The sequence below is a fragment of the Berghia stephanieae genome, chromosome 4 (genome assembly GCF_034508935.2).
Source record: "Berghia stephanieae isolate SIO BIC M18660-M18661 chromosome 4, UCSD_Bste_1.3, whole genome shotgun sequence".
In the NCBI taxonomy this organism is placed as follows: Eukaryota; Metazoa; Mollusca; class Gastropoda; order Nudibranchia; family Aeolidiidae; genus Berghia; species Berghia stephanieae.
The window spans coordinates 73975900-73992736 of NC_088363.1; the positions used below are offsets into that span (position 1 = coordinate 73975900).

The window sequence follows — 16837 nt, forward strand, 5'->3', positions numbered from 1 at the left end:
TGTAGCAGTATCCACTTATACATGTGCTTAAAAAGCTGTCTAAAGTTGTCGAGGCATGAGTAACACATTCAGGGACGGCTGGTAATAATGGGCAGGGTGGGCAAATACCAGCCTGTTTTTTCAAGTTATATGCTGTATTACCAGGTCTGAAATAATCAAATTTAAATTAGATAATTTCAAAAGTTACTACTTAAACTTTATACTTCGTACTGAAATCAATTTGTGTGTATTTTTGATAGATTGCGAATCACCATGCATCCCTTAATGCATAAACCAGGATACGCTCCTGTTCTTTTTTTATCACCCCCCCCCCCCCCCCCAACCACTCCACTCCGCCCACATCGTCATCTCATCGTCTCGTCGCCTGACGGTGAACTAACTCCGATTTTTGCTGTCTGGCCTCTCTAGTACTAGGTCGGGCTAATTCAAATGAGCCCACCTTATTAACCAGTGAAAACTAAATAGAGATTTTGGCAAACGAACTTTTTCTTATTTATTGCCTTACTTGTGCTGGTACCATTGATGTAATGACTTTGGGAATGTTCCAGTATTGAATTAAATTTATTAATTTACTAATTTTACATCAATTTAGTATTGATTTTTGTTGTTTTTATATATTTGTTTATCCATTTAAACTTTTCTTTTTTTTCTCGTTTTCTTTAGTGCTTCTCAAAACTCATTTATTTAAATTGTTTTCTTATTTGTTTTTTGTTGTTGTTTTTTGTTTTTTTTTTGTTTTGTTTTTTAACAAATTAATTTGTTAGTTCTTTTTTTTTTTTTAATTCTTAAAGTAATTACCCCTGTATTTTTATTGCCAGACAAAATAATTTTGCAAAACAATGTAATTTTCTATTGTATTCCGTATAATAAAACAAAACACTTTTATTCAAAAGTCACGACTAAATAAATATATAAAATACAACCACCATTTTGGTTTGCTCAACATTTGAATTAGTATACGAGAAATACTCTTCTGAGAAAAGGAGAGAGTTGAATTCTAACTGACTTATAGAGGAAATACGGAAGGGTGGGCAGATTCCGTACTTGCCCGTCCTGAAGCTAATACATACATAAGATAGTTCGCGATGAAGAGGCGGGAAGCTCGGGGTTGGTTGGGTAAGGAGTAAAGATAACACGGTCGTTATTGTTATAGTCTAACGAATGCATGAGGAGAAATTCGTAACATTATTTTGTCTTAATTGTATTGTATGAAGTATTGGCGAAAGCCTAAGATTAAATAAACGTTGTTTTTGTTTGTCTTATTTTGACTATGGAACTGATACTGATACGAGTACTTGTCATAGCAGAGCTGCCTACTTGAAATAGGAAAATAAAAATCGTAGTTTTCAGGGCTAATAAAATCGTAGATATTTTAACTACCCTTTTAAAAAATGACCGGAATTTCGACTGTTTTGATAGATATCAATTTTTTTTAAACGAGAAAAAAATGATTGGAAACGTAATAATGATGGTGATGGTGGTAGTGATAGTGGTAGCGGTGGTGGTAGTAGTAATGATGGTGGTGGTAGTAATGATGATGGTAATATTATTATTGTTATTATTATTATTATTATTATTATATTATTATTATTATTATTATTATTATTATTATTATTATTATTATCATCATCATCATTATTGTTATTGTTATTATTATTATTATTATTATTATTATTATTATTATTATTATTATTATTATTATTATTATTATTATTATTATTATTATTGTACGTATTGGTGGTATTACTATTGTTGTATTTTTGTGTGGTTATTAATGGTATCAGTTTATTGTTTGGTTCCATTTACCATTTTTTTCCCACTTTCATGTGGTCATCAAATTGTATGATTTATTGTCGAAAGCCTAAGATTGAATAAACTTTGTAATATCGTATGGTAACCATCATTGTCGACGACATCGTCGTTGTCATCATAATCATCATTATCATCATCATCATCATCATCATCATCATCATCATCATCATCATCATCATCATCATCATCATCATCATCATCATTATCTTCATCATTAACAACAACAACAATATTAACAACAAGTACTACAATAGCAATAAAAACAATATCAACATCATCATAACATTTCCGTCATCGTCTCCACAACTATCATTCTAACCAACAGCACCACCAAAACCACTACCATAATTACATCCTCCTCCACCACCACCACCACCGCTACCACTATTCCAACCACTACCACCACCGGCACAATCACTCTAATCATCAAGACAGCAGTGAAATGCAATTTGAGCTCTGAATGAAACTCGAGTCATATCGCTGTTGTTGCTTCTCGATTAAAACTTTAAGGTTACTACATACTACTGAAAACCAATAATGTAACAGAAATATTAATCTCGCCGTTGAGGGATTAAAGCAAATCTTTAATTTTTTCGAGTGAACGAAATGGACTTGTATTGTCAAGGTGTTGTCGCATTATGTCTCGTCGCTTTATTTTTTAGTGGTATTCTCTTTCGTGATTCAGTTTTGATTACGTTTGGAATAATTAAAATCTACTTGTATTGTCATTTCATTGTGAATGTGATTATTTGTGGTTGAAATATATTTTTTAAAGGTGAAAAAAAAATAATAATTAAAAAAAAATTAATTAAAAAATAAATAAATAAATAAAAAAAAAAAAAAAAAAATAAAATAAAAAAAAAAAAAAATATATATATATATATATATATATATATATATATATATATATATATATATATATATATATATATATATATATATATATATATATATATATATATATATATATATATATATTTATGACCGAATCATCTTTGCCCCACCACTGTAAATAGGCTAGAACCGCCACTGAACACATTTAATATGTTAGACAAGACATAATACTAATAAGGCCCTATTACATTTTTTTTATCAAAAGAAACCAGCCAGGTACTTAATTTACACCTAAGTATGGTGAAAAAATGTAAGTAAAGAGCCTTTTCCAAGGACTTAACTTTGAACAGCCACAATAGGGCTCAAACCCAGGACCTATAGCTGTCACAAGCCGAATGTTATGCCATGAAATTATGAAGCTGAACAATAATTAGTGGATAGTACGCTTGCAAAACTAGTAATCTGGATTCAATTCTTGGTATGCCATCCACCCAATGATTACAGATTTAGAGCCCATTATTTAGATATTACAGAATTTACTTTAGATCATCCTATTATACTTGGCAAAAGAGTTTTCTGTATTGTGTAATGAAATAAGTTCATGACATCAATCTAGTTCCATTGGTATTTTTCTTCTTAAAGACCCTTCATCATCATTAATTCTATTACAGCTTAATAAATAAGTGTCTCAACGCCTAAATCCGGTATTATACCTGAATGAAGAATGGAGCCAAATGTCAATTTAAAATCAAAATGATGAAAAAATAATAATATGCAAAATATATCCTATTTATCATTTACTCATGACACATCAATAAAACTGACATGGACTTACCTCAATACGAACATTCTTGAACAAAAAGAAGGCCAAGATTGAGGAAAGAATCAATACAAGGCAATGTAGAGTAAAAAACGCAGACGTGTAAATCTTGCGATGAGAACAGTTCCCATCATCTCCCCAGTATGAGCACCCCTCAGTCTGACATGAGATGATAGAAAAGTTAAACAACTAGATTAATGGCACCCTAAAATGTTAGTGATAAATATTTGCACAGTTCAAGCCGGTATTGGCGATGCTTAATTGGCACAGAATGCTATATTGGGACGATTCCTTGGGAACGGAATTTTTTAAATATAAAAAGTCATACCCTTTACTATTCCAAGCCGCTTAACATGGACGGTCCAACACTTAATGGGGACAAATTTGACCATGACTATCCCCATAAATGAGCTTTTTTGTTGTCTTCAATCATTAAAAATGGTGGTTCATAAATTCCAGATTAGTCTAATGGGATGGTCAACTGGGTGTGAACAATAGAAATTACCTGTATCCCTGTTAGTGTCAATCATGACAGCCAATCAGGTGTGAGGTTGAACCATTCGTCATAGTCATCACAGAGATGTGAACAATAGAAATTACCTTTATACCTTGTCAGTGTCATTGACTACCATCGTCATGGTCATGGGACAATGGCCACAATGCTAGGTTTGCAGGAAAACTGACCGATGATGCAGTGGGTATTGAGTGATTGCTTTGTTTGTTCAAGGCTGTCACCACCAAATGGTTTGTTTCTTCAATGTGATTAATGAGTAGTCAATACATTTTTAATCTGTATGCTTATTTATGCAACCATTATGAGTGGCATATTCATTAATTGTTTTGTGCAGTTAGATTTGTCTCTCATTGTTAAAGGTAGATTAAGGTGTCATTTGTTTTTCAACGGTCACTTCTGATAAATGTTGTTGCAATAACTGACATGAAAATTGCTTACAACAGATAAATGCAAAGTGGACAAAGGTAAATCTGAAAAAATGCTCATTTCATGTCCACTGCTTAATTGGGATGCCGCTTAATTGGGACGATTTGTCGGGAACTGAGTCATCCCAATAAACCAGTTTGGACTATATTTAATTTTTAATTAATCATTATAAAAAACTGTGGATGACCTTTAAAGTACAAGAACTGAGAATATCAGTTTAAATCAACAATTGAACAAATAGAATAATTAAAACAACCAGGGTGATGAACAGACTTTATCTCTGAACTGGGGATAAATATTTCATACCGTCAATGGGGTACTTTTTAAAAAATGTATGAATCAATTTCATCTCTAAAAATTTGCAAAGGATTTTTTATTCATCTAATGAACAACATAAAAAGCTGAAATAGAAAAAAAAACCCAAAAACCCAAAACAAACGTTGACAAATGCCGTATAAAAAATTACCACATCTATTTTATCATCAATTATCACTCTCCCTGTTTTCTTAAGCACAAGAGTATATCTCAATGTCCTTAATAAACTAGTGGTCATACTCTATCAATAAAATATCTGATTTACTGACGTTTTATAATTAAAGTAAAGAAAACAAGAATTACTGACAGCAACAAAAATCCATCCAGAAATACAGTAGTACAGTGACACAATCAGACAAGCTATAAGGACCACAACAGCCACTAAGCAGTAGTGCACTTTTCTGAAAAAGAAAACAGAAATAAATTTTCACGGATAAGACAACTGCTCTAGCTTGACATACCCTAAGACTTTTAAAGGACTATTTCCATCATTGTAGTCGTGAAAGGGTAAAACATATAATTCATTAAATAACAAGGAACATTAGTAACACTGCTTTGAAATATACATATTGATGAATATCTGGTGATGGTTTACATACTGTTTCATTTTTATTGTGAAATTATTTTTTGAGCATTTCATTCTTCAACGTAAGGACAATGTAATAAAACCATCTATTATATATTACTATTGCTACTAATGTTACAAAATGCGTTTTATCAAGAAACTATGACTAATAATCAACATTTCATTACCTTTGACCCAATGCCTTTTACTGTGGTTTCTGTCTAAGTGCAAGGTATTCAAAAAACAACAACAAACGAAAAAAAAAATCAACAAAAAAAAAAAACGAAAAACAAAAACAAAAGTAACAAGCACACAGAGTCACAGAGTGACTTACTTGATAAAAAAAGTTGTTTCATCAGAAGAACAGGCACTTTGATCAGAAGAACAGGCACTTTGGAGGAATGGGCAGTAAAACATCGATACTAACGAGCATGTCGTATTTGTGAATAATTCTTTTTATATTTAATAATTTATACGTTTTTTTTCGCATATATTTTTATACTGTTTGAATAGTTATAAAGATTATAATTACATAAAACAAGAAATAGCTAAAATTCAAGCGATTAACATAATTATCAAAAGTTCTTACAGATGAGAATTGTTTCCAACAAAACCACCAATGCGGGAATAAGTTGGTACAAACCAAGTGCCAACTGCCCAAAAGAACAGCAGCCAAAAGACACTGTACCAATGAACAGTTAGAACAGACAGGAATGCAAAAAGGAAGTGTACAAACAGCAGCACCTGAAATGCAGAACAAAAATCATATCCTGTATGCCATTTCTTTGAAAAATAAATAATTAAATAGATAAACAAATAAACAATCACTGCATGTTACAAGTAATCATCATTCTTATGATTCACTCCTGAATCAAGTGGAGTAATCTCTGTCGAGTACCCACCCAAGGACACAACACCAAGGCAGGATTTTGCGATAAGTTCCACCTATCTGGCAAATGACCAGATATCAATTTTACAAATTATCCATAACACCAAAGATTGACATGATAGGCATAGCACGAGTTGCTTTTATAAATGTTGATGCTCTCAGTGAACAAAATCAGTAAAATGTGACAAAGGTAGAAGAATGTTTTGGTACTAAGAAGCATTAAAAAAAAAAGAAGTCCTTTGGAGCCATTAGGCCTATGAAGCCAGCGTTTTCCCCAGCTTTTATAGCATCAAAAGGACACTAACAATTGCTTGGTCCTGCGGAGAAGAAGCTGGTTTATCACAAAGCACTATCAGCTAGATCTGTCAGGCCCAGCAACCCAATCATTGCTGACTTGACAAAAGAAACTGCATGAAAAATGCCTTTCCCAGGGGCATACCCTCCAGGTGCCTAATAGTCGGTCTAACCCTCGGATCTAATTTAGATCGTATTGTAAGACCAAGAACAAATTACAAGACAATAGAGACACACATTAGAACGTCAACATCCCTAAAATACTTTCATAATTTTTTAACTCCAATCAAATATTGAAACCATTTAGGTTTTAATCCCTATCAACATTTTATGCTCTTTAGCCAAGGCCTCAACAAACAAACTAATTGAAAAAAATATATAATTAAAAAAAAAAAATAATAATACTAATACAAATTAATAAAAGACAGGAAACATACTTCTTTAGACCCGGAAAATCAAAAATAAGAAAATGAAGGAAAAAAGTCAAAACAATAATCTCGGACAATTCTATTTCTCAGTCTCATATTTTACCGTGGCCTTTTCTATGCACTAGGTCAACGTCATAAATGGCATATGTTACACATATTTATGATAATATGAGACATTACTGATTCAAATGCTTTCTTTAGTTGGTTATCTTGTACCATGGTTGCCAAAAGTGCTCAAATTATAAAGATGCAATTGTATATAATCCTGATTTCCATCTCAATCATCCTCAAAAACTATAGCTGAGGTTAAGAAAACTGCACTGTATCGATAACAATAATGATGTTTTAAAAAGTCATCTTAATGACATTCTATATGTAACGGTTCAAGCCAACTTGGGGTTGGTTGCTTACCTTAAAGTCTGCAAACATTCGTTCCCTATTGTCAAATGTTTTTATTTCTCTATCCAAGGCAGTTTTTACATCAATGGGTTGACTGGAACCTTGATCAATGGTGAAATCGCTGCTCGCTACAGATCTGATTTCCATCAGATGCTGGAAAACAAAAACAAAAACAAAAAAAAACAAAAACAAAACAAAATTGAGAATAAAACTAATGAATATATTACTATATTCATTTACTTAACTGAAACAGTTAACCAAGAAACAGTGAGAGCGTTCTTGTTTTAGTTAGGATGTCCAAGTCCAAGGTATATTAAAAGTCCTATCTATTGATAGAATTAAGCACAAATCCTAGCTTTAAAATAAATTCTTGCTATGTTTGGTTTCATTTGATCCACGCTTGTTGAATATCCCAAGTATGCTAAAATAAAGCATTACATTATTTTTCAGCTTTTAATGGAGCTGAAGTAAGCAGGCAATGCCATAGAAGTGGTGGAGACGGGAAAAACAGTTATAGACCATTGTCCTGAGGCCAAATCTTTCAACTGGTAGCTTACTAATAGTAAATATAAACTAAATATTATCTCCATTACCAACTGTTTGATGTGGCCAATTGAATTGGGTGGCTAGCTGTGGGGCTCAGTTGAATCAAATCAATATGGGTTTAACTCCCATTAGGAACTTTTATCTAAAATTGTTATTAATAATTTTATTATCATCGATTTTTTGTATATATATTCTGTATATTGGCTTCCTGTCCATTAATTTCATGTTGAGAATGGAAATTTCTTTCTTTTCTGTCCCTTTTTATTTCTTTAAAATTTCATACATTATTTCAGCATACGTAAGAGTCTATGAAATGACATGCAAAATGCAAATGCTGTTGCTTGAAGTGTCATTGGAAAAAACCCCAACCCCGCAAATAAGAAATCAGAGCAATTCATGCAATCACTGAACCTCTTTGCCCACCAGTAAACCATGTTATTTATAATTATAACTCATTTCGCGAACTGGAGATTATATGAGAGTAACTCTCACTAAAAATTGGGTTTGAAGTCTACATTATCATAATTGAGTTGAATTAATTACTTTCATTGACGACAGTGAATTTTGTTTCATGACAAACAAATTAAATATTTCCTTGTTGGGATCAGTATTACTTTGAATTCACTTTTCCTTACCTAATTCATACCAAGCTATAACCATCAGTGCAAGGGCTGAAGATAAGGAATATATTGTGAAATGGCTCGACACATGGACAATGATCTTTCTAACACTAATATCAGCAAAATAGAAACAGTTGAAGGTTGAAAATTCTCTTAAAACTTTTCTCCATTTAATACAATGCAACCCCTGGATAACAACAGCGCCTGAGACTGGAAAATTATGTCATTATCCAGGGGTGTCATTATTCCAGGATTTTCAAGATGGCAGTAAAAGAGAGTGTGGTGAGACCCGTGAATACATAACAGTGTGATGTGTGGACCAGTGCCTGAGAGAAGACAGATCCCAAATGTTAGAATGTGTATTTCTCCTGTTTACAAAAGTTACACTTTCACTCTCCAATTTGTATTGTCGTTTTTTAAAATGTAAACAGTGCTCGAACCCCATTTAACAAAACTAAGAATAAATAGATCAAATCAAGTGCCCATACGATAATACAGCACAAGGACACAGTTTTGATTTTAATTAAAATCCATGCAATACTGCTGGTGAGTTTTGAATACTGAATTTTTTTATTTAAGTACACCAAAATTTACAAGCACTTAAAATAAGTAGAACCACATCTTGCGATATCAAAACCAAAAAAAAAAAAAAAGAAAAAAAAAATGAACTAGGTATTAATCATAATAAAATCAAATTGGACTGATGTTTAGAAAAACAACTGCTTTTTCAATTGAAAATAATAAAGTGAAAGAGAGCTGTTATTGTTTTCCCAGCTATTCCAAAATATTGTTGGACCTTAAATATCCATAATTTCCCCCATTGGACACGGCATTGCCTGATATCAGTTAACTTTCACTGACCTCAGATAGGTGGCTAACAGGGAAAGTTAATGGACCCTTGAGGATTCCATCAACTGATAGACTTCTTTTGCGATGGTTCCATATGAACTCAGCACTGATTTCACGCAGTGTTATAAACATGTGTTCTGATTGGTCGATAACAAAGCAATCTCATTGAGAGGGAAAAAAAGAAATTATTGAACAGTATGAGATGACAATGATTGGGTATCAAGCATCGGTATCAACTGCTGATTATTGCTATAACAATGTAGTTAAACAGGAGTTTTCCTAAAATGTATGTCGCTATTTTGGGGGGTTTTATTACTAATATTATATTGCAAAAAAAATTGGGAACAGAGGCAGTGTCGCTACCCAGGGGTTGTTGTTATTCAAGAGTGTCGTTATCCAGAGGTTGCACCGTAATTACAACATGTTGTGATTGACTCAATCTTTGTCCACTTTTGTACCTATGCATTCATTTCTCTCAAACAAGGTGGTATTTTCTCTTTCAAATCTTGAAAGTATCGCTGAGATTTAATTTTCCACGATTTTGTGATTTTCTCCTTTTTATTCACTGATTGATCTTGTGCAATACATTGACATAATTGAGTGGTCCCACCATGGCCTACTTGAGTACTATAGTTATGTCATGGGTCCCACTGATGTCAATGTATGCAGACAAAAAATAAACACAATTAATTACGTCATCTCCATAAGAAAATGAAAACGAGGGAAAAGAGGAGGGGTTAAACAAAGATTACGGAGAACAATAAAAACCACCCTACCTACAATTATACCATCAAATGTAAGATCAATACAAAATAAAATAGATGACGCAAGTGCTCTGTGTCGATTCGATCATGATTACAAGAACGCCAATATTCTGTGTTTTACAAAGACTTGGCTAACAGAAAATGACACCGACATAAGTGTTAGGTTAGACCACTTTACAATCTATAGGCGTGACAGAGACTGCTCAACATCTGGGAAGGAAAAAAGTGGGGGAGTGTGTTTGTTATCAATAACAACTGGTGCAACAATAACAACTGTCACATAGTGAATACAATTTGTAACAAAGACATTGAATTACTGGCTTTGCCCCTCAGGCCCCATTACCTACCAAGGGAATTCCCCGTTTTGCTTGTTCTCGCAATTTATATTCCACCCGACACATACAAAATATTGCCTCAGAGATAATAGAAAATCAGGCATTCGCCTATCTAAGAAAACACCCAGATGCCCCAATCGTCATCCTTGGGGATTTCAACCAATGTCTATCAATCAACCCAGCATTTCACCAACACATCAATATACACACTTGACGCCACAAAACTCTTGATTTGTGTTATACTAACATCGTACAAGCCTACAGATCATTACAAAAGGCAATGATAGGCCAATCAGACCACAATAGCGTGCTCCCTTCTGCCTATCTACGTAACCAGACTGAGACAACAAAAACCAGTCGTGATAGAAACTCAGAGGTGGACGACGGAAACCGTGAAAAGGCTGCAGGGCTGTTCTGACTGTGCGGTGTGGAGCGAATTAATGAGTGACAATGGACTGATGTGTTGACGTGTTACATCAACTTTTGTTGTGATTTGTGCTTGGAATGAAAACAAGTTAGGATATTTGGAAACAATAAACCATGGATAAACAAGAGAATGAAATAATTCATAAACAAGAAAAAAATTGCACACATGCAGGGCGATGTAACAAAACAACACCACACAGAAAAAGAAATAAAGAGAGTGATAAGAGAAGAAACAATTAGGTATAAAGAGAAAATGGAGAACAACATCAAAAATTCAAATGCCCTTGATGCATGGAGAATGATCAAAGAAATGGGTGGAATAGACAACAAAAAAGCTGATCCATATTCAAAAAATGACTTTGATGCTGACAAATTGAATGAGTTTTACTGCCGATTTGACACTCCCAGTAACACAACATCATCGAAAACAAACGTTGCAACAACTGACACAGCATCATCACTGGAAATCACACAAGACACAGTCACATATGTGTTCTTAAATCTTGCAAAAAGAATAAAGCGCCAGGTCCTGATGGGATAAAAGGAGAAGTTTTGTCAAACTGCTGTGAACAACTCTCTTTTCCATTACAACAAATTTACCAACAATCAGTGGACGAGCGGATCATACCAACTCATACCTCAACGACTTCCGATCCATTGCATTAACTTCCATCGTGATGAACTGTCTAGAAAGAATAATGAAATGTGAGTTAGTTAATATAGCACACAAAAAACGAATCATTGATACACACCAATTCACCTACCAACACCAGCTCAGCGCTGACGATGCACTCCTTACAGCAATTGACATGATTTCCACTAATCTTGATAGTTCACCTTCAAACTACTGCCGTATACTATGCAGATTTCTCTTCAGCATTCAACACTATGAATACGGAAATACTCATCCAAAAACTCCATGCCCTGAACAAACCACTGTACATGATTGAGTGGTATCATAACTTCTTGGTGAACAGACCCCAAACTGTCAAACTCGGTTCCAGTGTATCAGCATCAAAATCCCTTTCAAACAGATGTCCTCAAGGATGCGTAAGCTTTCTGCTGCTTTACATCATATACACATATGATTGCGTATCAGAGACACCGGGTTGCGACATCATTAAATACGTAGACGACACAGCAGTGCTTGGCCTCCTGAATCAGTCATACCTCCAGCAAATTAACAAATTCCATTCATGGTGTGTCAACAACCAGTTAGAGTTAAATGTAACGAAGACAAAGGAGCAAATTTTTTACTCTCGACAAAACAACATCCAGAAAACACGTACAAAAATCCAAGACCAGACTGTAAAAACCGTTGACCATTTCAAATACTTCGGAATTACCATCAACAAAGACCTCTGCTTCACAACACCTTCTGACATTATTCACAAAAAATGTGCCCAGTGCCTCTATATTCTAAGGAAACTATGATCATTTGATGTCAGTACAAAGATGCTAAAACAAGTATGCAACTCCCTGCTTCTAAGCGTCCTCACATATGGAATTTCAGTATGGTACGGAATGTGCCATATTAAACAAAGATGCAAACTCCAACGAATCATCAGGGAGGCGTTAAAAATTATCAATATCAAACTCGACAGCCTTGATTCCAATTACAACAACGCTGTGGCAAGCAGGGCAAGAAGCATCTTACAGCAACGTCACCACCCTCTCTGTCCAAAGTTCGAACTGCTGAGATCAGGCGCGCAGTAGCGGGAAGCTAAATGTCGTACCATCAGGCTTAAGAACACATTCATCCCAACAGCCATCAAAGAAATCAACAAAATGTCGAGTAGAGATAAAATGACTGACTGAAAAATGGTGACTGGAATTAGAAGAGATAGATAGATGGATAGACAGAAGGAGAGAGAGAGAGAGAGGGAGAGAGAGAGAGAGAGAGAGAGAGAGAGAGAGAGAGAGAGAGAGAGAGAGAGAGAGCGAGAGCGCGAGAGGGAGAGAGATTTTTATTATTATTATCATTATTCCTCTTCTTATTCTTATTATTATTGTTATTATTATTATTATTATTATTATTATTATTATTATTATTATTATTATTATTATTATTATTATTATTATCATTATTATTATTATTATTATTATTATTATTATTATTATTACTATTATTATTATTATTATTATTATTATATATTATTATTATTATTATTATTATTATTATTATTATTATTATTATTATTATTATTTAATAATTATTATTATTTTATTATTATCATCATTACTATCAGTATTATCATCATTATTACTACTATTTTAATTACTTTTTTCCCCTATTACAAGAGCTGTAACCTAACAATAATTGCCTATTTGGACAATAAAGATTATTATATATTATTATTATTATTATTATTATTATTATTATTATTATTATTATTATTATTATCATTATTATTATTATTATAATTGCAACGTATTTCAAATGAATCATAAATTAGAATTAATGGTATCTAATGGAAATGACAAGATGATGAGGATGATGGTCATGATTGTAATTTACCTCTCTAGATTTCCCAACAGGAACCATTGTAACAACGTAGTTGTCCCTGATGTCATAATCTTCAAATGTGAAGGCATCACGCAATATCTGACCTTTGAAACGAAGACGAAAGAGATGTTCATCTTTCCCTAACTCGTATAATGTATGCAAAAGCTGAGCACGTATCCTTGCAATTTTTTCCTTTGGTTTTGCAGTCGTCACAAAGGTTTTGTGCTGTAAGTAAAATATTGGAGGAGGATGGGTGATTCTAGGGTCTAAAAGAATACTTTGATTAAATGCAGAAAAAAGCTTAAAGTATGCGTGAGACAAAAAGTTTTTGCTGCAATAAGCATATTGTCATATTATTCTAGCATCTCTTGCTCTTAAGTCATGGAATATTTCCTGTGTTCTTAAAATGCAATTAATAGTTGATTCCATGGTGAGGTTTGGGCTGTGCCCTCTAGTGGTATGACACTGGCCTGTGAACTTTTAAGTCTAGGGTTGAGTCGCATTGTGGGTGGTGAAAGTCTCTTCACAGATATTTTCACGCCATCTCAAGTGTGAAATGATATCTCAGTCATGAAATATATCAAAATAGCAACCTACAGGCACATTAAGTCTCATTAAGTCTTGATGTTGATTTGGTACCCTTTTTAAAGCACTAGGAGGGGTGTTTCCTTTTTACGAAACCTGCAGAAAGCCGACAAAGTTATGGGAAGTAGGCAGCAGTGGGGAGTGAACCAGGGACTCAGGGAAGAGTACACCAGTGGGGAGTGAACCTGGGTCTATGGATTTCGGCGGGTATTGTAAAAAAGTAATACCTGAGGGTGTTTCTTTTTTACGAGACCCACCGAAACCGAGGGAAACTCAGGGAAGTGTACACCAGTGAGAAGTGAACTTGGGGCTATGGGGAGGAGGGTGATTCTTTTTTATGAGACCTGATGACAGCCTAAACTTGAAACCCGATTTCAGTGTGACAGATGATGGAGAATATTGTCAAACAATTAATAAATAAAGAGAGAGACACACGGAGAAGGGGAAAGAGAGAGAGAGAGAGAGAGAGAGAGAGAGAGAGAGAGAGAGAGAGAGAGAGAGAGAGAGAGAGAGAGAGAGAGAGAGTTTAGTTTTTTGGTTTTTTTTCAAAATACTCTCTCTCTCTCTCCTCGCAACCCGTCCACTCATTTTACCAGGGTGGTGCTATTTACTACTATTTATCAAGAACAGCCAAGTTGGCAACTCAAGTCTCTGTGTAAGCAAAGCAAGATGGCGCCAAGGACCTTGTCGCCAGAACGGTGAGACAGTGAGAGTCGAGAGTGAGAGAACGTTGACGTTGTCACGCAACACAAACATGACAATAAAATTTTCTTCACAGCTTTCCTGTCTATTGGATAATCTTATCTTGATTTGAAATGTTATGAAATTTTTAGAATAACACTAATGATATCTTACGGGAAAAGCCCTGTTTACCACGTAGATAATCATTGTTTTTCGTGATGAAAAGGAAAATCAAGAAGCCATCTTGTTGTTGTAAATACCAAGGTGAATGGAAAAGGTCACTTCCTGTAAAGGGTTAAATAGTAAATTGTCGAATCCAAAGAAATTCTATAGATAGAATGAAGATAACGTCACTCGGGTCTTTGTTATTGCTCTTGCCATCCATGTTTATGAGTGATTCTCACAACGCTGTATTATCCAGACTATAAACATATAAGTTTACACATAGTTTTGTGTGTTGGTCTTCCGGATGGCAATGTTGTGAACTTCCTTAGCCAAGCGCATACTAATACTATTACTATCTATAGAACGTGGACTCCTTCAGTTCAGAGCTCGGGAAAAGAGGCAGCGTCTAATGGTGCTCACACTACTATGTTATGACGATCGACCCAATCAGCAAATTCCAAACCGCACTCGTGCACCGTCGCAAACCCACCAGGAAGCTTCGTCACAACACACCGTTCAACTAGATGCTCTGCGGATTCGGGTGCATATTGGGCAGGTGGAAAGTCCCACTGATGAAGCGATTTTGCCGTCAGGCAGGTTCTCGACCGAAACCGAAACGCTGCCACCAAGTTCTCCTCTTGCTGGTGGAAAAGTCTGGCAATTGCTCCCCCAGTTTATTTTCGTAATTTCTTTTTACAAAAATTTGCCAAATTTTGCGGATCACCCTAATATTTGCGGCCGCAAAAAAATGCAGATGACAGATATACATGTAACACACTCTGGGGATACACGCCATTAGCTCCAAGACCCTCACTCGCTTAGTTCAGGTGAGCTGGTTATGGAAACCTGATAACAAGGATGGTGGGGCCATAGAGAATACAGGACTAGAGGGGACAACAGGTAGGAAAATGTCATCAAAAGTGGCTGGTGAGAGATCGAGCGCCGCCATTTTCTTGGATATGAAACCAGGGACGCTGTGCGATTTAATCTCTATATGAATGTCTTTGACTGAGCTCGATTAACCTTGATTTGTGGACGGAAAATAGAAAAAAAGGCCAGGTTTATGATGATAAACCAAATTAGACATATTAAACTACACTTTTACTTGTACATTTAGACTTGGCTCCAATGATCGGGTTTATATTAATAACTTGAAAAAAATATGAATAATTTATAACTCCCTTATTTGTGGGGCGATTTTGTCATTCGTTGTATCAATTTTATTGTAATTGTAATAAAGAGATAGGAACTTGAGAGTTATTTTTTCTGACGCGAAATTATTACTTTGTAATTTTAGCACTAAGAAAAGTAGTTGGTAAATATATTTGGTACACCTCTTTGATATGCCGCCACCGTCCATTCGTGTAGAATTGTGAATCTCACCGTCAATGTATTACGCTATTGTTACGCAAGGAATATAACACCTTTTTGAGTAGGCCTAAAAGCTAAAATCTAAAAGTAAAAACTATAATTCTGAGGAATTTGAAAGTCACATTGTTAAAATCAGCTTGAAAAAAGAAGAACATTGGTCCTTATTACAGAAAAATCGGTTGAAAACCAACTGTTTTACGAATAAATTTGATTTTAAAAATTGCTTTTGTTTATTTTAGCTTTTTTTTTAGCAACTTTTTTAAATTATCGGTCGATTTTCTTGATTTTTATATCATTCTTTATATCTCAATGAGACGAGATCAGTGATATATTTGTTTGTTTCAAATGTAACTAGAACATAATTTGGCTTTTTTACCTATCAACCGTGCCTGGATAATATATTCAGCAACGGGGTAATTGTGACGCAACTATGCCATGAGCTTCTTTCAACGATGGTTCAGTTCATTGTTGACGGCTGTTTAGCCATGAGTGACCGTAGAAAACGAAAAGGCGACTGCAGACATCAAAGGGTAGGCTTATATCATCTACTCTCCCATAAAGAATCTGAACACGAGAGGTCGAGCGCCGCCATTTTCTTTAACCAGGGACGATTAGCCACTAAAAGGTGGCTGTTGCCCGATCTGCCTCCTAGTCTGTGGGTGGGACCAGAGCAAAAGTCCTGTTATGATAATG

General features: G+C 34.6%; 1 protein-coding gene across 1 annotated transcript in view; it reads right to left on the minus strand.

Annotated features, from left to right (window-relative positions):
• LOC144971220 (uncharacterized) overlaps positions 1-14882 on the minus strand; it is a 29739-nt gene extending 14857 nt beyond the window's left edge. Inside the window, exons 1-6 of the mRNA XM_078911731.1 lie at positions 14783-14882; positions 13355-13567; positions 7309-7449; positions 5876-6030; positions 5029-5122; positions 3482-3625 (exon numbers count right to left, since the gene is read on the minus strand). Coding sequence (XP_078767857.1) covers positions 3482-3625; positions 5029-5122; positions 5876-6030; positions 7309-7449; positions 13355-13567; positions 14783-14815 — 780 coding nt within the window. The 5' untranslated portion in view covers positions 14816-14882. The remainder of the gene's footprint in view (positions 1-3481; positions 3626-5028; positions 5123-5875; positions 6031-7308; positions 7450-13354; positions 13568-14782) is intronic.
• Between the last annotated feature and the right edge of the window lie 1955 nt (positions 14883-16837).